The sequence below is a fragment of the Anolis sagrei genome, chromosome 5 (assembly GCF_037176765.1).
Source record: "Anolis sagrei isolate rAnoSag1 chromosome 5, rAnoSag1.mat, whole genome shotgun sequence".
Taxonomy (NCBI): Eukaryota; Metazoa; Chordata; class Lepidosauria; order Squamata; family Dactyloidae; genus Anolis; species Anolis sagrei.
Genome location: NC_090025.1, coordinates 166,872,538 through 166,898,761, shown reverse-complemented (window position 1 = coordinate 166,898,761; position 26,224 = coordinate 166,872,538). Strand labels below are relative to the sequence as shown.

Here is a 26,224-nt window from a genome sequence, read left to right as displayed (position 1 = left end):
GTCAGTCCATTACATCAAACATCAAACATTACATCAACAATATGTTTGGCTTCTAAAGAATTATAAAAATATGACATGTTATGAGGGAGAAGTAATATTACTTTTAACAGATGGTGACATGAAGCCACCCGGTACATGTCAAGCTTGTATAACCACATTCCACACAACTTAAGAAAAAGAGAAGCACTACTGAGGTGAGGGTGAGGATGGCAAATCTCCCAAATAAGAAATATTGCTATTTAAGAAGAAGGGGAATAAGAAGTTCTCACAACTTTGATTAAAGATATCTTAATCACCCTTTACAAGCAGGTAATGAACAACAACTTATTGTTAAATGGCCCTTAGATGTCTGAAACACAAGACTATTTAACTATAGAAACTATGCTTGTTTTAAGACTCTGCAGACCAGAGGTAGGCAGAATGTAATTTAGGATCTTCTGGAAGATCTCTGGGTCACACTGCAGTAGATTAGCATGGATTTCTGAAATAAACAAGAAAATGAATATGCTCCACACTAATTTAGAGTGCTCAAATAAAGTAAGCCTGGGATAAGCAGGAATGAATAGATTGTTGCTGAGCTTACTTTGAAAGAAAATCCTGTGGCTGGCAGAAGCTTGGAAGCATTATATTCTTTAATTCTAAGTGTATGTTATTTGCACCTGGCTCTAACTGGTGGATTTAGGAGATCTAAAACACATAATGTAAAAACTTCATTCTCTGTTCCTGTAGATGGATAAAGCAGTGGCCTTTCAGCTTCCATACTGTTAACACAGAAACCATGGAAGACAAATATCTAGAACAGTGGTTCCCAACCTTTTTTTATCAGGGAACACTTTGACCAGGGACCACTTGACCAGGGACCTCTCTCCAACATTGGTACCAAAAGGGTTACAAATCGATTTGGGGTCAACTTTAGATTCGGTTTGGTCATTTGGGGTGCTGATTCAGAAAGTTGCATTGGATAGACCACATCAGCTTCTGATACAGAACATATGCCATCCAGTATTCGCCATCTGCTCGCCTACGACCATATTTAATAATCTAGAACTGATGTGGTACTAGTAATCTTTTTCTCCTCCTGATATCCCCGTTGCCAGTGGTTTCAAGGCAACAGTGTAGTAATGGTGAGGCCGCAGACCATATTTTTGTTCTTTTGGAGCACTGGTGGTCCATGGACCACAGGCTGGGAACCACTGGTCCAGAAAATGTAACCTGACATTTACATTTAAGTTCCTTGTTATAACCCCTGTGAGAGCCAGAACTATTCTTCTACATAATCCTGTCAAAAATCTATTTTCCATGCTATTGCACATGCAGCATAGACACTGTAAAGGCAACAAAAAGCAGTCCATCCCTGTACAGATGCCAAAGAGTTAAAATGGATATTCCAAGCCAAGAAGAAAACAGCTATCTTCTGTGTGGGTTGTGGCAGCAACTAAAGTCACTTACTGTTGTACTGTTAAAGAGGGAGGTGGAGAAAGACATAGGTCATAAGACCCTCTTTAGCAAATAGCAATGTGGTATCTGCTCAGGTTTTGATTTAAATTGTCAGATGATTTTGTTCCTTTTACCAGAGGCCCTGGGAGAAGGCAGTCTCTGACCTTGGTTAGAAAGAAAGCCATTATCTTCTAATTATCTCTTTCTTGTACCATACAATCCAGCAAGCAATTAATATTTGCAACAAAGAAATAACTTTTCTAATGCCATAGACTATAGGCCACCATCTATAATCATCATCATTGTCGTCGTCGTTGTCGCCGTCATCATCGTCTTTATTTGTACTCCACCAAAAGGGACTCGTATATCTATGAAATGTTGGCACGTCTGTCTCACTTTAAGGTAGGATAACATGATACTTAATCTGTGAAATCAAAAATGGTTTCCATTAAAAAAAAAAACAGCTGATGCGTTGAACAAATAAGTCTTCAGCAGAGATCTGCTCTGTAGGCAAGAACAAGTTCTATGTGCAGCGGAGGAAGGTTCTAGCTTCTGTTCTAGTCAGCAGCCCAAAGCATTATGAGTGATCTACAGGTAGCTGCCAAAACACATGGACTAACTAGACAGTAATCTGCCTTTCCTGCGGGTCCTTCCAAGCTCCCAAGTCCTCTGACTTAACTACATGGTTTTAAAAGAGGGACCTAGATATTTTGGTAAAGCATTAACTGCTCTTTGCCTCTGAGATAGGGAAGGCTACATCCAAGCAGAACAGCCAATTTGCCATTTATACAACATTTGGGGTGCTGCTGTGATATATCTCTGAGATAGGAAAGGCTTTAACTAAGCCAAAAGGACACCTTACTATTTCTACAACGTTCAGGGTGCTACTATACCGTATGACACAAAGAAAAATGATTGAAAGAACTGTCTCTTTGTGTATTCAAAAAACTGAGAGACACACGAAAAAAAATTATACTAGCCCAAGAAGCAAAGGCTGCTAGGTCATAACCAGAACAGGAGATAATATTTTCACTACTCATTAATGAGGATTATCTAGGCTAGGATTCAATTTGAGCATTCCCATTTCCAAATCCAGACAACCAACTTTCCTTCAGAGGTAGAAGGAAAGCTGAAACACTAATATTAGGATGCTATTCTATCCCTGAACAAGGTAACAAAGAGTGAATGGTTGGTGGGAGTGGTTGGGCTGCAGATTATGGGTAACGCATATAAAAAAATGTTATTCAGTCAAAGGTCCCTGGTTTCTCATCTCAAGCATCACAGGACATCTTCTCTATCAAAATTTAATGGCTAATATTCTCAATTCAAAGACTATCCTCTTGTATTTGATATAAAGCACCATACACACCAACAAGGCTATATCATTCTCAGATTATTTCTCAGACACATCTCTTCAACATTTTTAATGCAGTATTTTAATCTGGCTATACCAGATTCTAAAGCAATTGACTTATTCAGAGGCAAGACACAAACAATGGCTCAAGATGCCAAGGACTAACAACTGGATAAAATCAAAGTTCAATCCCCAATTCAGTTTAGGAAAGCCACAGTATCTCCCAAGAGATGGTTGTTCAGCCTCTGCTTAAAGATCTTCAGGATTGGTTCCATTATTATATTGCTTTTACTGTCAAAAGGTTTCTCCTGGTTGTTAACCAGCCTACCCTCCTCTAAATTCAACCTGTCAGATCTATTCCTGTTTTCTGGGGCACAAGATAAATATAACATATGTGTGTGACGACATGAATCAAGGTTGTTCTATAAGCATCAGCCTTTCTCTTGAACTTGAGGCCTTTTTGCTTCTTCAATTCTCACTCTATCCAAGCTTCCTTCACACATGAAATAATTGTATTTACTGGTTTACTTCAATCCTAAGCATCTGCCTCTCTTGACATTTCTGCAGACAGCTCTCCTAGGTTTCAGTCATGGTTCAGCTATTCAACTGTAATGCAATGAACTCTTTTCTTGAACTTATACACATTGTCACCTCTCTCCTTTCAATAAAACTTATGTAAGCAATTATTTTTATATTGCACCATAACCAAAGTGATCTGACCAATGTTCATTAAAACAATTTAAAAGGCAATTTAATAGAATACAATAACACACAAAGATGGATGCAAGATTATTGCAAATACATCTGCATCCATTGAAAAACTACTAAAGCATTCTTAAAGTTAGAGAAAACACAAAGATCTTCACATACAAAGCAGGTGCTCAGGAAGGGTACAGCTCAAAAGCAATCAAAGAGAAGGCCCTGTTTCATGTAGCCAGACCCCATTTTACAGTGGCATTCTGAGAAGGGCCATTGTGTTAAATACAGGATGCAAGCAAAAATATAGGTGTAGAAGCAATTTTTGGGTAATTTTGTCCTAAGCAATTTAGATATTAACACCAGCAGATCCATATTAGGTGTGAGCTGAAGCTGGCAAAATATTTGGGAGAATATGACCAAACTGCCCAACCCTAGTTTAAGAACCTTCCTGCTCTATTATGGAATTTTCCAGAATATTTTGAAAGGCAGTCCCATGTACATTACAGTAATCTAAAAGGTGTATTATCAGAGCACAAATATTTAGATTCTCTGTCCCAATAAGATCATCGTTATTTATCATTTGAAGCTGATAAAGGGAACTATGAGTGGATGAGAACATCACTGTCAATGATAAATGCATTCCCCTTCACCCAACTTCCTTTCAGAACAGAACGAATATCACTAAAATTGTGCAGACAAACCTCCTACTAACAGTACTTCTATCTTGTATGGATTGAGACTCAGCTTACTGGCCCTCATCCAGAACACTACTGCAGCCAAGTGCTGATTCAAAACACCCACTGACTTTGCCAGATTTGATGAAAAAGAGAGAATTAAGTGTCATCTGCATACTGATAGCACCCCACACCATATCTCCAGATGACCTTGTCCACTAGTTTCTTGTAGGTGTTAAACAATATGGAAGGGAGATGGAGCTCTGTATGAACTCTCCAGCACCATTTTCAAGAAGCCAATGCAAAATCTCAGAGGACCACCTCCTCAAACTGACAAATCAAACAAGGTCACTACTCCCCCATCTCTTTCTCAACAAAGGTCATCTGATGTGGTAACCAAGACATTTTAAATTCTAAACAATGACTAAATTTAAACTGAAATGGATGTAGCTTCATTCTTACAAAACTGAAGTCCCAAAATTGTCTAACATTAAGTTCCTTGAAAAAAGGGATGCTAGAGAAGTTAGCATTTGTATCAGATATGAAATACATATTTTAAAACAGACATGGCTCTTTTTCTTGAATTTCAACTTTGACAAGGATCAAACTCAAAGTTACCAGGGCAGCTGTCATAGATTTACCCCTCTACCTTATCATCTGCCAAGCACCGAGACAAACGCATGTCAGCTATACAATCTCTCCAATATTACAATTATGGCATTTAGATTCACCTCCAGCAATGTAACCACTACAAGACTTGTTAGACTATTGAAAGCTGGTGTTTGGGAGCAAATCTTCTTTATTCCTACCACAATCTTGTTTATCTGAAAAGCATGACACATTGACCATATGTTGACTATATGAAGAATACTATGCACAATTATTTCTGAAGAACAGTAGGGGCAAAGTGCAGTCCTGGAGCAGTTCAAGAAGATTAAATCCTTAGACCATCCATTTTCTAATCCAAAGGGATATGGGGGCAGGACTGCCTTTCTTGGAAACTCCACAAAAGCAACAATTATATCCTAATAAGTTCCAGGGATTTCTTATAAAATTTAACACCACTAAAATATCTGTTTTAACCCAGCCACTTCTGGGATTGCTTGGGAGTTATTGTATTGCTTTGTGTTTCCTTTTTTAAATAAATTCTTAACAGCTCCTGTGGTCTCTTATAGGGAAAAAACCATTCCCTCAGATTTTTCGATTTAACTTTTATCTAACAACGGGAGCTTGTCGGACTCTGTGTGCACACAGAGCCCTTTTTGGTGGACAGAATGTCGCTTCCTTTTACTCAGCAACAAAGCTCGCTTCCCTTTGGATTAGAGGAGCAGCCTAGTTTGAGATGCCTTCCAACTGAAATTCCTTGAAGAAGCTGGGCTTGCCCACCTTATCCCAAAGCAGCCATTCTGACTGTAGCCTTCATTTCCTTGCATGAAAATCACAGTGAGACAGAGGAGTAGAGAGATGATAGACTTTGATGGCTTGTGCACCAGGAAGGCTGGCAAAGGCATGAACTATAGATAGTGGCAGAGCGAGTGTTGAGTGCCTAATGGCAAGCACTAAGGCTCTGACACTTTTCTTGATACTCTGAAAACCTTGACCCTTGTTTCACCATTTTGCTTTGGTATTCATACTCTGCCAGAAGCAGATGCAAATCTGCATTAGCTTGGTAACTACAAAAAACATCACAGGTGTGAAATAGAAATTTGCTGCACAAAATAAGCCTTTCCTCTAATGGCAGCTAATTCTACAAAGCCTATTTTCAAGTATAACAAAAGAACAGTGTAGCATATTACATGGAATCTCGTATTTAATTTCAGATCTAGTCAGTTGCATTTCTCAAGGATTTTTCTATTTAAATCATTAGACCCTGACATGAAATCCAGTCATGTCTGACTCTGGGGTGTGGTGCTCATCTCCATTTCTAAGCCGAAGAGCCTTAGACCCCTCCAAGGTCATGTGGCCAGCATGACTGCATGGAGCACCTTTACCTTCCTGCCAGAGGGGTACCTATTGATCTACTCACATTTGCATGTTTTCGAACTGCTAGGTTGGCAAAAGCTGAGGTTAACAGCGGAAGCTCACACTGCTCCCCGGATTCGAACCTGTGACCTTTTAGTCAACAAGCTCAGCAGCTCAGCACTTTAATCCACTGTGCCACCGGGGGCTCCATTACAACCTACTAAAATGTGTCTAGAAATTATTCCAGACACAGGAAAGCAAGATAAACATGTTCGATACTATTGTTATGGATATGCATGTGCGCAGTGAGGCAAATATACGACTTGTAGGGAGCAATTCTAAGCCCTTGGAGAGATTAGCTGAGAGTTACTGGATATTGTACAGCTATTTTTCTAAATTAGAGATGCCTAATGCTGGCAATATTCCAGAGAAGTCCACTTCCTTCACTGTGCAGCCTGAAAGTTCTCAGCAGGCAAAAGGGCAATGGGATATCAATGAAGCTCACTGACCCTATATATACACTTAAAGATCACTATATTTTTTGAAATTATTCCTAAACCCATTTCCTACCTTGTTTTAGTAAACAGCCCCCCAGACTTATTGCTCTACTCCAGGTCTTCACCAACAGCCACAAAAATTTTTAAAAATTGCTTTGGAAATAATGTCCAGAAGGGAGGGTGTTGTCTTTGCTACTGTGGCACAAATCTTGTGCCCACCACCCCAATATTTCAATGCAGACAATGATTCTGGAGCCGAATTGACTTCCAGCAGCATTTTGTAGTTTCTATGCAATGAGTGCCCTCTTATGGAAAAGAATAGCACAGCAGCCAAATCATGGATACCATGATACCAAAATCTCTGGATGCTCAGTTATCAGTAAAATTATGTCTCTTACATAAAATTGCAAAAATAATATCTGATTTTTGGATTTTTTAAAATATATTTTCCAAGACATGATTGACTGAATCTGTGGATACAGAATCTGTGATTATGGAGGATCAACTCTACAATCACAGTTTTTTATTCTGGTCTTATAGATGCACAAGACTAGCTTTCTCAAAGTTTGTTTCTTTTTACTTTTCATGAAGTTTTAGGGGAGGAAATAGCGATTTGATTCTCAGTTACATATTTCATCCAAATGTTGGCTACTGTCATTTGTACATAGAAATATATTGCTAAACAGAGCATTTTTAATGTTTTAGCTACTCAATATAAATGAAATGTTTTCTGCAGGGCCAACACATAGATACAGACTGATATGATGGGAGTATGATAATGAACTACTAACGTTGAAAGATGAGACACACTATTTATTTTGGGGTTTTTTTCCAAACTTTTTTTTTACTTTTGAGAGGACACTATTTATGATGAAAGGCCTTTTATTCTGTCCCTACTAGATGATGATCTCACATAAGAACCTCTATGTGGCAAGTTCACAATATATAAAGGTGATTGACTAACAAAACTGTAAAAGATGTGAAGATTTACTGACTTTTTAGGGCAAATGTCTTGAGAAGAAAACTGAGAAAAGCCACAACTGAAGTAAAGTTTCTATGAAAATTAATTTGAGCGGCTAAAGTGTTGAATGACAAATATTTGCTCAGAACACTTTAAGGAACAGACACACACTAGCAACTTGGAGGTTATTACTGTTCTTTCCCTTTGTCTGAAAGAAATATTTTATAATGGTAGCCAATTAAGGTATTGGCTGCCATAAACTCTACTTTATGGTGTTTCCCAGGGGTGATTCAAATGATTTGCATATTTACACTATAGATTGACTGGTTAAAGGAGATACGCTTTTATTTTGTAACGTACGCAGTTTCTCCACTAGATGGTGTTCTGTTTACAACAAAAGGTAAATATGTATCACCTAGCAGAAACTAGAGCTTATGGGAGCATCTACTGCATACAAACTAGTAACACTGATGAGACACTGCAGGCAATCTGTAAATAGAAGAAATCTCAAGACAGCATCTGCCAAAGTTCTGCTCTTACTGTCTATTCAAGATTAAAAATATCCTTTTATTTTTGCAGTTTTGTGAGTTGTACAAATTCTCATAAAAAAAAGCAAAAATGTGGGTATTCATAACAGCATGTTGTCAACTTTTAAAACTACAAATTCCTCAGTTGTTTTCTCTTTTCAAATTCAGGAATGCTCTTTAACTATACCACTGGGAAAACCTCAAGGGCAGTATTATTTTCTTTGAAGTTAGGTTTGATTCAGCTTAGTTTATTACACAAAAGTTTTGATGATCACATAGCATATGCCAATCCTGAATCATTTTCAATTCATATGAATCAGTAGGAAATACATGCTGATCTTTGCTTTGTTTATACTTACCCAAGAGACACTCAAATCATCATTAGATCTATTTTCAAGAACACTTAGGTATACAGAGTTAAGACATTCATAAGCATGGCCTTAGGGAGATTTTTCTCCTTTAGGCCATGCCTATTATAATGATCTTACAATTCAACAGCAGTCTATGCTGCTGTGCTGCTATGTGAGAATCACTTGTTAATGTTTAGATAGCATTTCTTTTCTTGTAATTTGACTCCACTGGTTCATGTTCTAATCTCCAGAGCAACAGAAAACAAGCTTGCTCCACCTTCCCCTTCAGATATTTAAAGATGGCTATCATATCACCCCTTTTAATGTTCTCTTCTCTAAGCCAAACATATCCCACTTTTTAAATGGTTTCTCACAGAACTTAATGGTCAAGCTGAATTCCTTCTTTTGGACACATTCCAGATTATCAGTAATCTTCTTGAACTGCGTTGCCCAGAACAGTGTCACAATATTTAAAATAAGGTCCGACCAAAGTATAAAGTAAAGATAAAGGTCTCCCCTGAAATTAAGTCTAGTCATGTCTGACTCTTGGGGGGGGGGGGAGGTAGTGGGGTAGTGCTTGTCTCCATTTCTAAAATGAAGAGCCGGTGTTGTCTGTAGACACCTCCTAGGTCATGTGGCCAGCATGACTGCATGGAGCATCGTTACCTTCCCACAGAAGCGGTACCTATTGATCTACTCACATTTTGTAGGCTTTTGAACTCGTAGGTTGGCTGAAGTGGGGTCTAATAGCGGGAGCTCACCCTGTTCCCTGGGTTCAAACCACCAACCTTTTGGTCAGCAAGTTCAGCAGCTCAGTTGTTTAACCCACTGCACCACCTTAAAGCCTTAAAGCATAGTATTTATTATTTATTATTTATTTATTTAAAACTTTTTATACTCCGGTCTTCTCAACTTCTGTAGAGGGACTCAGGTAAAATAATAGTAAAATACTATTATTTTCTTTGATCTAGATACCATACTCCTGTTGGTGCAACCTACAATTGCATTGGCTTTTTTGGCTGCCATGTCAAACTGTTCACATAATTATCACAGGTGTTTTAATAATTGATATAGTTACACCATAAAACTATAAAGAAAGTAGAACTCAGAGAAGAAGATGAGATTGCAGGCTTCGTAACAGTAGATTGTCATTGAGCAGGGCAGACTTGAGTAGATGTGATGACATTTTGCACATTTGCTAAATTATCTGAAGTATGAAAATTCAAGTAAATAATAAACATTCATTATACATTCAGATTATATATTCAGACAGACCAATTAAAATACAAAAAGATCATATAGCTATTTTTATCATTAAAATACTCTGATTAACTTGAGGTGGAAATATGGATTATTAGCAACTGTCACCAACAGAGAGAAACTATGTACCTACTCTTTGATAGACTAATAATGTTAATATGCAAAAGGGAGGGGATTTAAAATATATTGGGAAAGGTAATGCATACTAAAATACCTTTCAAACTACTGGATAGTAATATCAATATGGCTTGGAGGGGAGAGTTCAAAATAGCTTGGAAACAGAAATCTACCATGATAGATACAACTTCTGTTCAGCTCCTTTGGTCTTGTCTACAAAAGAGACAGGAACTTTTCAAAACACAGCTATCCTAATTCATATTTCAGTTTAATATATAGATAATTTAATACAGAGCCTTAACTGAGGCATACCACCCAGATGGCATAGGAATGAGTGACAGATTATGTATGGTTATCTCTATCCTATCAGATCTCTACTGTAACTACAGAGAACTTGGTATCATGTTAGGAGTTCCTAATGAGATTAGTTAAAAGCTTTGAAACCTTGTTAATGAAAGTTAAACCTGAAATGAATCCACAGAAAAGACCTCAGAGGATCTCGGGATTCTATTAACATTCCGGAAAATGTGAAGTTTCCTAATCTGTGGTTTACAGAACTGCAGTCCTACTTGCAGATCTTGATAATACTGTAGCTGGATGAATTCAATACAAATTATAAATTAAGTAAAACTATCCATTTTACATATAAATTACTAATTGCTGGGGAAAATACACTGCTGCCACACTGTAGAGGCATTTTACCATTCTTTTCACTTTTGTGGTCTACCTCCAGATTACTTTTTGTATGAAAATCAACACAACCACTTTAAAACAAAGATAGCTTGCTGTGAGGAGAAAAATTCCAAAATCCCTACTATGGCCACACCTTTATTAATACAAAGGCCTCCAGAACTCTTCATCAAATAAAACAGAACACAAAGGGAAGAGAGAGAAAAAGAAAGATCGACTTGATGCTCAAGGAATAAAATGCATGGCAAGCATCTTAGTATAAAATGTTGAAGACGTTTGAAGACTTTTTATATCATGTGAAGTGAAAATTTAATTTCCAAGAGTTCATCTTCTGTATTTATTAACAAAAAATCTTTGATGTTTATTTAAAGCAGGGATCCGCAAACTTTTAAAACAGAGGGCCAGGTCACAGTGCCTGAAACTGTTGAAAGGCCGGATTATAATTTGAAAAAAATGTGAATGAATTCCTATGCACACTGCACATATCTTAGTTGTAGTGCAAAAAAACACTCCAAAACAATACAATAATTAAAATGAAGAACAATTTTAACAAATATAAACTTATTAGTATTTCAGTGGGAAGTGTGGGCCTGCTTTTGGCTGATTAGATAGGATTGTTGTTGTTGTTGTTGTTGTGTGCTTTCAAGTTGTTTCAGACTTAGGTTGACCCTGAGAGGGCCGGGTAAATGACCTTGGAGGGCCGTATCCAGCCCCCGGGTCTTAGTTTGAGGACCCCTGATTTAAAGCATTTAAGTATCACTTCTCAGTCTAATAGAGCTCCTTAGTCCAAAATAACTGGGTTAGAGACATGCAAAACAGCAGTTCTAGCTGCTGGCCAAAAATGAAAATGGAATAAAGCCAGCCTGACTCTGCTTGGGAAGAAGTTCCACAGCTGAAACTACTAACTAATAAGTAAAGCTACTATTGATTTTTTAACCTATACATCAACTTTGTTAATATAAACCTTTTTATGTATCTCTATTTTGACTTTCAAGCGTGCCCCTGTGTTTTGTCTGGAAACAGAGACTGTTTTAAGAAACAGATGGATTTTGTATATTTTTAATTGACCATTGTTTGTTTCCCTGTCCCAAGAGACCGTGGATCAGTCTTAGGTGCAACCTGAAACCAATCCAGTATTTCATAGAGCCTAATTTGAACAGCTGCAATTTCCTGAAGTATTTCATCTAGCCATGCAGGATTTCAAGACTTCAGCATCCACAATCTTTCTCTCTCTCTCATCTTCTACCTCTTGCTTTTTGTAACATCTCTTCGGATGAAGGTAACAGGAGACACAAAAGATTGCCTTTTTTGCCTAGTGAAGTTACTCCTCTAACACAGATGTTATTATAGACACCTACCTACATTCTGTTATCCCTAAACATACAACCATGCCTCAGACTAAAGAATTCTACAACTGTTCAGAGAAATATCTCTGTTTATCAGGGTGGGAATCATTCAGCTTTTCAGATGCAATCTCCCTGGGAACCACAACCAATGGCAAAGAATGCTTGGAGCTGCAGTTGAAAATCTGCATAATTTGCACCCCTGTTCAAAAACCACTCTACCCCCAAAATGCCAGACCTACAGCTGCAGGTCAAAAATTTTAATTTACTCTCTCCCACAATTCTACATCCTACAAGGCCCCTCCCTTGTAATTTAGGAAGGGGCCTTTAAAATTCTCAGCCAGAGAAGTCCTGGGCCTCCCTAAACCACAAACCCCAGGATTTGGCAGGAGCGGGCCACAGGATTTAAAGTGGGATGCACACTCAATGCCTATGTGTAATGTGGTGTCACTTTGCCAAGACTGTGAGTTGGCTCCTTTGATTAACTGAATCATTAAGTGGCAGGGAGATTTATTGATCCTCTTTTCATAAATCCAGGAATATCAGAAATAAATTACATTTGGTGTTCACTCCAGGTATAGAATTATGCAGGTCAGTGCACTGTTCCAAATCAACATGGGAATGTTTACTGCCATCCAATTTAGGTACCACAAATAGAGCTCACAGGCTGATCCATTGTTAACCTTTTTGTGGCATTATAGCAAACTACATTGCAATTTGTGAGGTTGCAGTGGGAGGCACTATCTTATTCTTATTCTGACCCAAGCACAGTTCTGGTTTCCAAGAGGGGCAGTGGTGTTCAGACCCATGGCTATTAAGCTGTGGTGTGATTCAGATATAAATCCCCTCTGTTGTTTAATATCTATGTGAAGCTTCTGGATGGATTCATTAGGCAGGCATTTGGGGGTTGGGTGCCATTAGTATGCCCATGACACTCCACTTCTTCTCATTGGGGTCAGCTGAAGCTGTGATAGACCATAGGTGCTGGCCCACATCTGGATGCTGAACTCAGCTGAATGAAGGCCAACAAACTGAAGCTTAATCCTTGTAAGATGGAGGCTCCATTGGATTTGTGACTTTTGGAACTGGGATTTGGGTAAATTGTGAATAGGATTTTACTCCTCCAATGGAGCAGATCATGAATATTTCTCTATCAGTCTTTGAGTACATCTACACTGTAGAATTAATGTAATTTGACATTGTGTTAACTGCCATGGCTCAATACTATGGACTCCAGGGAATCATAGTTTGGTGAGATACCAACATTCTTTGACAGAGAAAGCTACAGACCCTGCAAAACTACAACTCTTATGATTCCATAGCATTGAGACATTACAGTTAAAATGGTGTCAAACTGCATTGATTCTACAGTGTAGAGTACCCAGTGACAAAGGCCAGTAGCTTGGGTCAATTAGAGTCTACAATGGGAAGGAGAGCCCATAGTGATAACTTCCCAATTAGATTACTGCAAAGAATGGAATGCATTTAATGTCAAACTGACCTTGAGGATGATTCAAAGACTGTAACTAGTGCAAAATAGTGTGGCTAGATTGCTGACTGGAGTGCCATTAAACACAGTGATCATAAAGGGATTGTGCTGACCTGCCAGTATGCTTCCAGTATGAATTCAAGATATTTGAATTAACTACATTCAAATGTCCTAAATGACTTCGTATATTCTTCTTTTTTGCAGGACATATATGAGCACTTTTGCATTCAATTAATGTAGTTGAGGTGTTTTTTGGGTTTTTTTTTTTAATTACTTGGATTGTACAAGTACAATATAACATATCCACATTTCCTTACAAGGGTGTTTAGATAACAACAAAGGTGACTTATACTATATATAGAGAGGGAGGGGAATCTATATATATTCACCATTTTCATACCTTGAAACTTGAGGGAGCATTTTCCCCCTATGCACACTTAACGCAAGGACTGAGATCTGCAGGGGTCTCTCCTCTATGTATCATCATGAAGCAATAGGAAGTGGGAGAGGACCTTACCCCTTGAGGCTCGAACTTGCACGAATGTGCTAAGTAAAAACACAATTTCTTATTAAAGCCTTGTAGGCTTCGTTCAGTTATTCTTTACTGCTCATGGTCTTAACCTGTTTTAATGTTTAGCCCATTTTAAACTGTGTAATGTTTTAATATGATTCTGTATTATGTCCAAATTGCTTTAAACTACTTAATTGTTTTTATTGTCAATAATTTGAGACCACAGGATATAGGGTAGTATATAAACATCTATATGAATAAATAATATGAATAAATAATATGCACACTGACAGGCAAATCGATCAATTTATAATATTCCATAAATGTCAAAATTGCCACTTAATAGGTAATTCCTCAACTGACATAATGAAGAAAAGGTACCACAGTCTGTGAAAGCCCTGCACAGATTGTTAAGCAAGGCTCCAATTGAAGGAGTGGGGGTTATACACTATTCCTTAGTTCCTTTTTCTGTTACAGCCACAAACTCCAGAGATTTTCTTCTTTGGCCTTTTGCCTGCTATTTCTTCAGAAGGGTCTTGCTCCTCTTGTCAGGTCCCACTTTTTTGCAAGAATATCTCAACTTATAGCTAAACAAGAAGACATTCATTTTGCCATAGCAACAGGATCATTACTCATGTTCATATTTGTCCCATTTTTCCTCAGAGCATGTCACTATTGTTTTATAAATATATTAGCAGGTCCCTCCCCTTCTGTTTAAGAATAAGCAATGTCACTGTGCACCTCTGACGGTCATGAAGAGATGGTAATTCCAATGCTAGTCCAGTCAGCCCCTTCTTCTTACAGAATGGAGCTTCTGTCAGTCCGTTACAGTCATAAAGACAGGTAAATTCATGAAATGGTATTAATACAATGCTAGTGAGGACTGTATAGCAATGTCTTGAAGGCTTAGAAAAATTGTTCTTACCTGACTGTCTCTTGCTGGGTACCCATGATAACCAGAAGCCAGAGGTTCATTCTGAAAGAAAGAAGGTTATCAGTTTTGACAAAAGGAAGGAAATGACAGAATAACTATCTGAAATAGCAAAGTATGGGCCTATCAAAACAGAGACAAGGCAAACATTGCTCACTTTCTCCTAAATGAAACAACCTATTTATTACATAATATAAAGTCCAATGAACATAACACTAGCTTTGGACTTGTCAATTGACAATTAATGCCTTTGAGTATGAAATTTTCTTCCTGACATCTACATCATAAAGTTGTGGAAGTATAAATGATAAAAATCTTTAAGTGTGTGTGTGTGTGTAAATTATTTCATCTGCACTATTCAGAGAGGGATAATATTTACACAGAAAATTCTCCACACCATACATACCCACAGAGCTACATTTACCCAGTTTTAGTGCTTTCCTAATGTAACCAAAGAACAGTGAAATGCTTATAGAGTATGGATCAGATTTCTCTGAGCTTTAAATGGAACTAGTAAGTAGCACAGAGAATGAATAGTTCTAAAGGTATTGCAGTTCTATCTCAGCAAAAAGGTTACACCATTAATAAAAGATATACATGTAGTCCCAAGTACAAACAAGGTAGGTTTTGTAAGTTTGTTTTTAAGTTGAATTTTTATGTAAGTCTGAACGGGTACATTTTTGAAGTGATACTAAAAATGAAATTTACTTCTGCAAAAGGCAATATGGGGAAAATTGACTATCACAACTTGTTTTTCTTACCTATCTAGGTTCCATTTCTATGGTAGTACATACCTTGGTTACATCCTGGTTGGACTACTATAGTGCGCTCTATGTGGGGCTGCCTTTGAAAAGTGCTCAGAAACTTCAGTTGGTTCAAAGACCAGCAACCAGACTGCTAAGTGGGGTTGGCTATGGGGAGCATACAATTCCGCTGTTGTAAGAGCTCCACTCACTACCAACACATTTCCAAGGACAAATCAGCACAATTCAAAGTACTGGTTTTGACCTACAAAGTCCTAAACAGCTCTGGTCCAGGTTATTTGAAGGACTGTATCTCTTTCTATGAGCCTGGTAGACATTTACGATCAACTTGAGAGGGCATTTCTCTGTCCCACTGCCTATTCACCGGAGTGACATACAGGGAGCATACCACCCTCCTGATGTGTCAGCTTCACTGGCTGTCGGTCCACTTTTGAGCACAATTCAAAGTGCTGGTCTTAGCCTACAAAGCCCTATACAGTTCCAGCCCAGCTTATTTGTCTGAACATATCTCCCTCTACGTTCCGCCTCGTAGTTTAGGGTCGTCCGGGGAAGCCCTGCTCTCAGTCCCGCCAGCTTCGCAAATGCATTTGGCGGGGACGAGGGACAGGGCCTTCTCAGGGACAGGAACCCACTACCCAGCAAGATTAGGTCAGCTTCACCTCTCCTTTCTTTTAGGAAGAATCTTAAATCATGGTTTTGGGACCATCCTTTTGGCAGCAGGCATGACAGCAAGCATGGATGATGAATTAGACTGGAAATGGGTAAATGGTTTGATAATAATGTTTTAAATTGTTTTAACTTAATGTTTTATTTATTGTTTTAAATTGTTGTTATTTTTGTTATATTTGGCTGTATGTTGCGGAATCAAATTGTTGACGGTGTAAGCTGCCCTGAGTCCCCCTTCGGGGTTGAGAAGGACGGCTTAGAAATGTTGGAAATAAATACATAAAATAATGTCTGGTGGGAACACGGGAGAGAACCTTTTTGGTGGCTGTTCCCAGACCGTGGAACTCCCTCCCAAGAGAGACCAATAGGGCTCAATTCCTGCTGGCCTTCGGCAAACAGGTCAGGATCTTCTGCCAGCAGGCATTTGGGAAAGAATAAGGGGCATGCTGCTAGGAAAGTGGGATTGGGGAGTGGTGTGTCTTAAATGCTATTTAAAGTGTATTTATTATATTTTATCTTAATCCTCACTGTTTATTTTGGGTATTTTTAATTGTATTATTTAATTGTTTTTTATTTTTGTACCACGCTTTTTAAAACTATGACCAAAGTGTAAGATTGTTAGTTGACTTGAGTCCCCACAGGGAGAAAGATAGGGTATAAATAAAGTTAATAAGAGGGTTTAGCTGGGAAGGGTACTGTATAGTGGCACTGTCAGTAAGTAAAGTAACCATTAAAAAACTTATGTAAGAGTTTGAAATGTTCTAAATGATGCACTGCACAGGAGCAGATATGTGTGAGTCACAGAAGCTATGATGGAAGTATAAATCCCCATCTCTCTACAAAAGGTAGGTCCTTAATTTAAGACATGCTGTTTTTTATATCTGAATGTATTATATGGAGGGGTAACTCTTGACTGCCAAACAGTTTGACTGACACAGTTTTGCGACCCTAAATTGAGCTTTAGTGTCATTAACAAGTTTTGTAACACCAAAATTGAACTTTACTGTCATTATCAAGATGCTGCAGTAGCTCCTGACAAAGAAGTGATTTCCTCATGATCCATTCCAGAAAGCTGAAAACCTGAACATAAGAAGTGACTAAAGAAGAGAAAAAACAGCATGCTTGTATAAGAATGAGAAAAGTGACAATTCAAAGGCTATCTGTTAAATTGTGACAAGACACATAAAGGCTAACAGTCCCACTCAGCTGGTCCCCATTAAATGATGTGTTCTACACGGTTTCCAATCGTCTTGATGCTCATTCTGTAGCTATAATTGAATCTCTCTCTCTGCAGGGAAGGGGGAAGTTAAAGAATACAGGGACATTTCCCTAGGAAGTTTATGGTGTTGCCAGCTTTGAGTCAGCAATTTCCTGGTGTCTCACTGAATTATTGTTCTTTGTGGTATTTGCTATTTGTACGAAACTGAAGAAAGCAAGTTATGAAAGTGGTACAAAGAATTAAACTCCGAGGCCACCAGCAGAACAATCCTTTTATACCACGTACAGAGAAAATCCATGTTAATCAATAGGAGATCCCAAAAGGGAAAAGGAAGCAGAAGGGCAACACAAGGCAAGGCTTACTTCATTACATACACACAAGGAAAATTTCATAGTGGAAAAGAGGCAACACTCGCTGTTTGCACATATATTCCTCCTCATTTTTCAGAAGCAAACCTTCCTTTTTCCCTGAAGCTTAGGAAACAGTAAAAACAGGATCTTCCAACAGCAGTACCACAACTTGATAAAACAATATCATAACTAAGTTCAAAAATTGGTTTCTTTTAGTTTTGGTAGGTTACAACCTGTCATTCACAAAAGAAATTCAATCAGAAGGCCCTCACTAATAGGAAATAAAACTGTCATGGTTTTTTTTTTTTGTTTACTGCTAAAGAGTATCTGCATGTATATCTGTATTTATGTAATATACTTTTTCTGACCTTAACTGTACAGAAGGCGAAAATTGAGAGATAAGGCCAAAGGGATTTCAAATTTGTCACATGAGCAGTTTAGCCTTGGGTGTTATGTTCTTCAACATCTTTATAAATGACTTATATGTTGGAATGTTTATCAAATCTGAAGAAAACACCCAATTAGAGAATAAAAGGTAGCTTATACCCCAATGGACAAAATCAGTATTTAAAATTATGTTGATAGACCAGGAGTTCTCAAACTGTTCTCTATGGAGCACTTGGGACTCCACAGGTAATAGTCAGGGGCTCCAAGGCCCCATGCTGCCTCCCACTTCTTCCTCTTTCCTCCTCCTGAGAAATACTGGGAAATTAAAGTTTTGAGCTGCTTGAAACAGCATCAGAAGCAGCAGCGTTCTCATGCAGCACAGACATTTTCCTCCGCCCCACTCGCCACCCAGACTCTTTTCCTTGTCGCCCAGACACCACCCTCCCCCTGCTTTCTTGGCTTCCAAAACCCTATTTCCCTCCAAACGCTCAGGGGGTGCTTTGATTGTACTTTTCCTGAGTGGCCAAAGGGGAGTGGGCTGGATGGCCTCTGGGGTTTCTGTTGTTGTTGTTGTTACAAAGACTGTGGTTCTCATCTCTATTTCGAAGCCGAAGAGCCGGTGTTGTCTGTAGACACTTCCAAGGTCATGTGGCCAGCATGACTGCATGGAGCATTGTTACCTTCCTGCTGGAACAGTACCTATTGATCTACTCACATTTACATATTTTCAAACTGCTAGGTTGGCAGAAGCTGAGCCTAACAGCAGGAGCTCACCCTGATCCCGGGATTCGAACTGTCAACCTTTTGGTCAGCAAGTTCAGCAGCTCAGTGGTTTAACCCATGCTCTACCAGGGGCCATTATTATTATTATTATTATTATTATTATTATTATTATTACAAAGGCTGGGTGGTCATCTGTTGGGGGTGCTTTGATTCTGCTTTTCCTGCATGGCAAAAAGGGGTTGGACTGGATGGTCCTGTGGGTGTTCCACTGAAATACTGTTAAGTTTAGGTTGGTTGTGTGGGGGTTGGTAAATGTAAATAAACAGAAGCATTATCACAGTTTTTGAACCAAGATATAGCCTGCAGTATAATAAAATGTCACTCGGGCTTGTGTAACAAATAACAGTATCTTTACTTCAGTTCAAAGGGTCAAACAAGGCATCAATATATACGGCAGTTTCTCTGAATTCACATAGAGCATAGAGGGAATGATCAGTCCTTTTATACAGTTTTTAAAATATGTCTCATGCCTTAAAATGATCAGGCTTTAGAAAGCCGGCAGCCATTTCCTTCCTGGCTGTTTCCAGTCTGCACTCTCGTTTCAGTCCAAAGTGAAAGTGGTAGTTCAAACCATTTGTCTCAGCAGCAAGCCAGAGACAGCAGCCAACCAGAACTCTGGCCCCTGGCATGCTCACTGCCGATACATGTTTTTCCAATTAACCCCCCACATCATGGTGTCTCTTTTTGAATCCACATAGGTTGTTCTTTGTTTTAAATTTTGCATTGTTCTTTATTTTACCCTCTTTTTTTGCACTGTATGAATTAGTTTACGCAAACACTCTCCATCCTGGGCCTCTCGCCTTGCCCATGCCTGATATATTTATATTATATATAAACATTTCTTGGGTCTCCATAAAAACTTTTGCTTCAAAAAGGGCTCTGCAGCTGAAAAAGTTTGAGAACCCCTATGATAGATTGAAGAGCTGGGCCAAAACTAACAAAATTGAATTCAATAGATATAAATATATGCTAATACATCAAGGCAGAGAATGGTAAATGTTCAGATATAGGATGAGTAACACCTAGCTTCAAAACACCACATTTGAAAATGATTTAGAGAGCTTAATAGATCAGAAACTAAACATGAATGAACGGTGTAACACAAGAGCCAAAAAAGCCATTTTCAGAGGAGGACCAAGATGATAAAAAATTATCTAAGATTGTATTATTCTATTTCACATTATCTATACTAAACAATTCCCACAATTGAGAATTTGAGAATTTATAGATGAGACTATAGCCTATGGTACACCACGCACACCAAATGTTGTGATATATTTTGATTGCATCTCTATTTTGCATTCCCCTTCCATTTACCAACATAAAACTCAGCTCTTCTGCAGTTGTATGGCTAGGTGAATCAGGACTCCACTTTGTACCCGAGTTTAGTTGTCTAAATCTGCCCTGCTCTGTTTTCAGAGAGGGAGATTAAGAGGCATCCCAGTGTATGAGTGTTAACTATGCAATCTTAATGGATAAGTGAATGTACAATCCACTGAAAGAAACACAGCATGAACAGAGTGTGTCCAATTTAGCCCATAGATACTGCTATGAATTCAGTTTACCACCCAAGTGTCTCTCATTCTGACCCATAGCGGGTACATACAAAGGACAGCTACTTTAGAAAGGAGAAAGGACAGTAGTTGACAACATATCATAGGTTTCTTTTCTTTATAAGTATCTTTACTGAACAACAAAGATTTTTTTTCATAATATAGAGGAACATATAAGAGAAAATGACATAAACACAAACTACATAATAAAACCATTACTACAAGAAACTAAACTACTAAAGACTAGCATACAACAAACAAAAATGGGAGAAGGAAGAGCCTGGCTTTGGATTACCCAGTTAATGTTAATTATTGATCCCTTATCTACTTCCTCTAAGTTCATGACGTAAGCACACTAGTTCTTGTATATCAATGTTTACTATTCTTCACATGCTAATAGTGACAACCTCTCTCAACAGTTTATCTGAAACACATTTGTTGCCAATTCTGCTTAAAACTTATTTAATGAAAGTCATCAATTGGTCGATTTCTGCCCAGTAATACAGTTTCAACATCAAATCATCTTATGTCAAAATGGTTGCATCCACTTCTGTGTCCTGTTGTTTTTTAAACTGGATTCCTTGGAAGCTTATGGAGTGAGTCTTCGATGAGACCTATATTCATTAGGAAATCTCAAATGCAGTTTGTATAACAATAAAGACCTCCCCCACCCCCAAATAACCGGTTTTATTATTGAGAAGCTTCAAATGTATTCTAGACATTCTCAGTTGTATCTGGGCAACACCAAAAGCAACTCAATAATCTTGCTGAACATTACGCTGGACATGGTTCTCAAAATGTTCCCCAGAATCCTCCATAGGGTATAGGAATTGTTCAGATGAACAAAATATGGTAAGAAGGGATTGTTAAAGGTAGAAAATGTGAAAAACCCAAATACTCAAATAGAATCAATCCAAGCAAGGATATACTTTACTCTTTCTTAGGACTGTTAAATGTAGTATCACCACCTTGCTTAGTACTTATATATTTACAATTAACAGGGTATTACTTTTATTGATAAACATAAACTGCCAGTGTAGGTTGTACTTTTAGCAGGGTGAAATTTTATCTGCTGAAAAGTTAATATACTGATTACAATGGCTTGTAGTGGAAACAAGCATTAGTGATAAAGCTCCAGAGGATACACCTTTTCCCCATGATAACTCTTACAGCAGTGAATTTCCCTTCCCAGAGGGAGATTTCCTCTCACTTCCTACTGTCTCGCCCTCATTTGTAACTAGGAGTTGTATATAACTCAAATGTTTGTAATCAACTCAGGGACTGACTGTAGTGTGAAACACACAGCTGAGTAAATTATTTACTCACTACTATGGACCCCTGGAATATCCTTTTACTAAATTATCAATCTTGCCATAAGTAATCGACCTTTCCATAACTTTAAACCAAATGTGTGAATCCTAGTAACCATCAATTAAATTTGTTGCTAATGTTCTTCCATGACTCCTCCTTCCAGACACTAGAAAACAAAATAAAACTATACATACAACCAGGTACATCAGAATTCCATAACAACATTGGACAAAAATTGTTCTGTAGATTTAGCCAGGGTGGATACAAGAAAAAGAAAAGTTAAACGTTCGGGTTGGAAAAAATAAAAAAAATCAATGTAAAACATCTTGACAGAGTTTGACTATTGCTGCATTCTTTTCTGCTGAAAAAACCACACTCTATCTATCTATCTATTTACTATATTTGTATACCACCCTTCTCAGCCTTTCGGGTGAATTTAACCACAATGGTTCCTAAGTTAAACATCTTGATGTTAATGCTTTCTGGTAACTACATCTTCCATTCACTCAGTGTTCAGATATTCAGGGCTACTGAACTGCCATGGAAGGTTTACACCTGAGCCAAAATACAGTGGTATTTTGTCCTCATTGTTATTGCAGCCCGCCCTCCCCAATGTCCTAAACTCACAAGGCTTGAGTACCACTGCAGAGCAATGTTTTAGTACTGTTGAATATAAAAGGGGAAGATAAAGCCATATTCCAGTGTCACGGGAAACAGAAATACATCACTGGATATAAGAAGTACATCACTGGATCTTGGCCCAAAGAAAAGTTTTTCACAATTTTAAAAGGCAATGAACTATACCTCTAAGTAACCATTTGGCACCTGAATCCCATTTTAATCTAAGCAAGTGAAAACTATTAATTGCATTGATGCCAAAGTGTACACCTTTTATATTTGCTTATATGTATATTCTCATATACTAAAGGGAATTTACATTTCCATTTTTAAGGATGGATGGAATCCAGAAAGCATTCTTTTCTACTGGATGCCAGAAAATGTTGTAGGTTTAGGAGACATTGCAGAGGAAAGAAGAGGCTGAAAAATCCAAGTTCCCATTCAACATCTCCAGAACAGAAGACAGATTCATTAAGCCCTCCAGATATTGTTGAAAAGTAATTCCATATGTGCTCTTCCCAGCATAGCCAATAGCGAGGGATTATGGTAGATGAAGTTCAACATCTGGAGGGCCACACAAACCCTAACCCTGTTCTGGGTAGCAAGATTACCATCACTTCAAAATGTTCATACATTTTTACACTGACACATCATTCATAACACAATAAGTGGTTCCAGAAATAATCCAACCAACGAAACTGACTCATTTCTGACTAATATCCTAGTGTGATACAGGGATCTGATGACATCATTCCCTTTTCCTTCCTGAAATTCTAAACTATGCTACTCTCATATTGCATACACTCTTAATATCTATAGTAGCTTCAGCTCTTCTCTATTTTTGGTTTTTAAAAATAGCCCCAAAGAGGACAGTACAAGATTTCTTGAAAATTGTTATTCTAGTCAGTAACTAGAAATAAATTTAGACATTTTTGAGGATGGAATCTTGTAACAGTGAAATCTGTCTCTGTTTTCTCTAATTAAATAAATCAACAGTGTCATGTCCTTTTGTTTTGGACCAGCTCAATAACACACAAAAACTGAGTCATAATGAACACCACTTAACTCTTGCACACAACCACTGTGAAGTTTTCAGAAAAGAAGTCCAGAGGGTTTTTTTTCCCTTTAAAAGACTGGATCTTTTAAGCTTATTTTTAACACTACTATGGTAATAAAATGTTCAGTCTTTTATTAAAAGCTTACACTCTGCCTAACCTAACCAATCTTCTTTGGGAAAATTATACCAATACTTGTTGGACTCCATTCTATTTTTGTTTAGATCTGAGTCACCGCCATCCTAAAAACAACCAAACAAGCATACAAATACAAAGCATGCTCATAGAAATTCTTATTCAGTGCCAAAGCAGAGAAAGTGATGCAAATTTTCTGCATGTAAAAGAGATACTGTCTTGGAATTCCAATTCATCCATATGGTCGCTACTCAGTCTATGACACAAAAAGAAAGAAATCCTACAGCTGCACACACATGCTGTAATTCAGTTGAGAGTTGGATTCAAAGTTTTCACTAATGTGAATAAGTAGAACAGGCCAAAAGTACACAAGAGAAAAAAGTAGATTAAAATAATAAGAGACAACCAAATGTATTTTCAAATTAAAAGATAAGAAAATTCCCAGAGCTAGTATTCCATCTAATGAGATAGCAAAAAACCCAGGAGAAACTGATGAACAAAAATAGCCAAATTACAGTAATTTGGAACACTTTACGAAGCAAAGCATGTCAGACATGCAGAACTCCTAAAGGATGTCCATAAGATAAAGAAAACAGAAAACCAGATGCTTTTAAAATTATCAGGCAGAATGCCACCAAGTGTGGGGAGATAGTAGCTCACAGACTTTAGCTCACAGCATAGATTTCTGGCCTGAAAACTTTAAACTCCATCATAGACATTTTGTCATTTCTTTGCACTGTCAGACTGTCTGGTTACTGGGGGGTGGGGGGGTGGCTGAAAAGGACACTTACAGACACACGAACATACAACATAGAGTCCTCTCTGAATCTAAAGTTAAAGCAGAACTGGAAGACCATGCATGCAGGGCTATTGTGGAATATAACTTACCCCATTTCATGGTATCTACTTCAGTTCAGACTACTAATAAGAACTTGATATTTAAATATTCTTTATTGATTTTCATAAAGTAATAACATCGAAAGAGGGGGAACAATACGTAGAAAGAAAAGTTAAGAAATTTAGGACACTACAGTCAGTAGTAGGATAAAACAGTAGGGGAAGTGAGTGGGGGGAGGGCAGGGGGTGTGGGACAGGGGGAGGGAGAGAGGGGGAGGGGGGTAGGTTGTTAGTCGCTTCCGTTTGGTCCACAGAGGGGTTATATGTTATTAAGTATGTCCATTGTCATTTATTGGTTTAAATTCCATGTTTCCTGTTTTTAGTTTTATTATTAAAGTTGTTGTTCATTTATTTTTGAATATTCTTTAAATATTCTTTGCAGTAGTTCCAGTTGGTCATGTTTTCCTTGTTTTGATTTCCCATTAAGCACGATAGTCTATCCAGATCCATAAAATCTATGACTTTTTTAGACCAGTCGTCGATCGTTGGAGTTTCTTTAGTTTTCCACTTTTGGGCTATTAGTATCCTTGCCGCCGATGTGAGGTAGAAGAAGACTTTTTCCTCGTTTTTCTTCTGGGCAAAATCGGTTATGTTGAGTAGGTAGTATTCCGGCTTTATTATCATCCTTGTTTTAATTATCTTTTGTGTATGTTTATGTACATTTAACCAGAATTGTTGAATTCCCTTACATTTCCAGAACATGTGGTAGTAGGTTCCTACCTCTTTCTTACACTTCCAACATAGATTGCTATGGTTTTTGTTGATTCTGGATAGTAAGGCTGGTGTTAAGTGCCACCTATAAAACATCTTATGGCAATTTTCTATGATGGTAGCGGCTTTAGTGAGTTTAGTTTTTCTTTTCCAGACTTGTTCCCACTCTCTGAGTCATATAGGTCTACCTATGTCTCTCGCCCATTTGTTCATATTTTCTTTTATCAGTTCTTGCTCGTTGCTCCATTCGAGCAAGTTTCTGTATAATATCGTGATCACTTTTCTCCCTTTTTTCATTATTTTTCCCCAAACAGAGTCGGACTCGTCGAACCCTTTTTTATTGTCCTTTGGATACGTAGTCCTATTTGGTTAGACCTGCTTGGGTTCTTGGGGCTGACTTGTTGTCCTAGTTTAGGGAGAAGGAGAAAGGAAAGAAGAAGAAAAAAAGGGGGGGACCAAAGGGGAGGAAGGAAGGGGGAGAGGGGAAAAGAAAAGAAAGGGGGGAAAAAAGGGACCAAAAGGGAGGAGGGAAGGGGGAGAGGGGAAAAAAAAAACACCAAGAGGGAGGGGAGGGGGCTCCGTTCGATTTTCAAATTTCTTCGTCTTGCACTCTATTCCTGCCTACGGCCTCGGAGCCTTGATGCCTCCCACTCTCCCACTCTCTTCCTCTGCGATGTTTCTTTATAGTTATAAGCTTCCCCAACTCAGCGGTGTATGGGGGGAGGGGAAGGGAAGGGAGTAAGTTTCTTCACGGGGTAGTGAGAGTAGTAAATGCTCGGCTCTCACTGACCCTTCTTTGCTCTACCTTTTCTTCTTCCCTTCTTCCCCTCTTCTACGTTCCAGCGCTTCCAGCAATGCTTGTCTTTCCTTGTTCTTCCTTGTTTTCGGCTTGCTTTTCCTTGCTTTTTGGCTTACTTTTCGACTTTTTCCAACTTCTTACTGTGCTTTCCGACGGCGCCCGACAACAGCCTAT

At 38.3% G+C, this 26,224-nt stretch overlaps 1 protein-coding gene across 10 annotated transcripts in view; it reads right to left on the bottom strand.

Moving 5' to 3' along the window:
- The window catches only part of RBFOX2 (RNA binding fox-1 homolog 2), a 196,646-nt gene that overhangs the window by 135,924 nt on the left and 34,498 nt on the right, over nucleotides 1–26,224 (bottom strand). For all 10 annotated transcript variants that reach the window (XR_010910050.1, XR_010910051.1, XM_060776968.2 and 7 more), the window contains exon 2: nucleotides 14,797–14,847. Coding sequence is in view for 8 of the 10 variants with exons in the window: in XM_060776968.2 (XP_060632951.2) it covers nucleotides 14,797–14,847 (51 nt within the window). In the remaining 2 variants the exon portion in view is untranslated. The remainder of the gene's footprint in view (nucleotides 1–14,796; nucleotides 14,848–26,224) is intronic.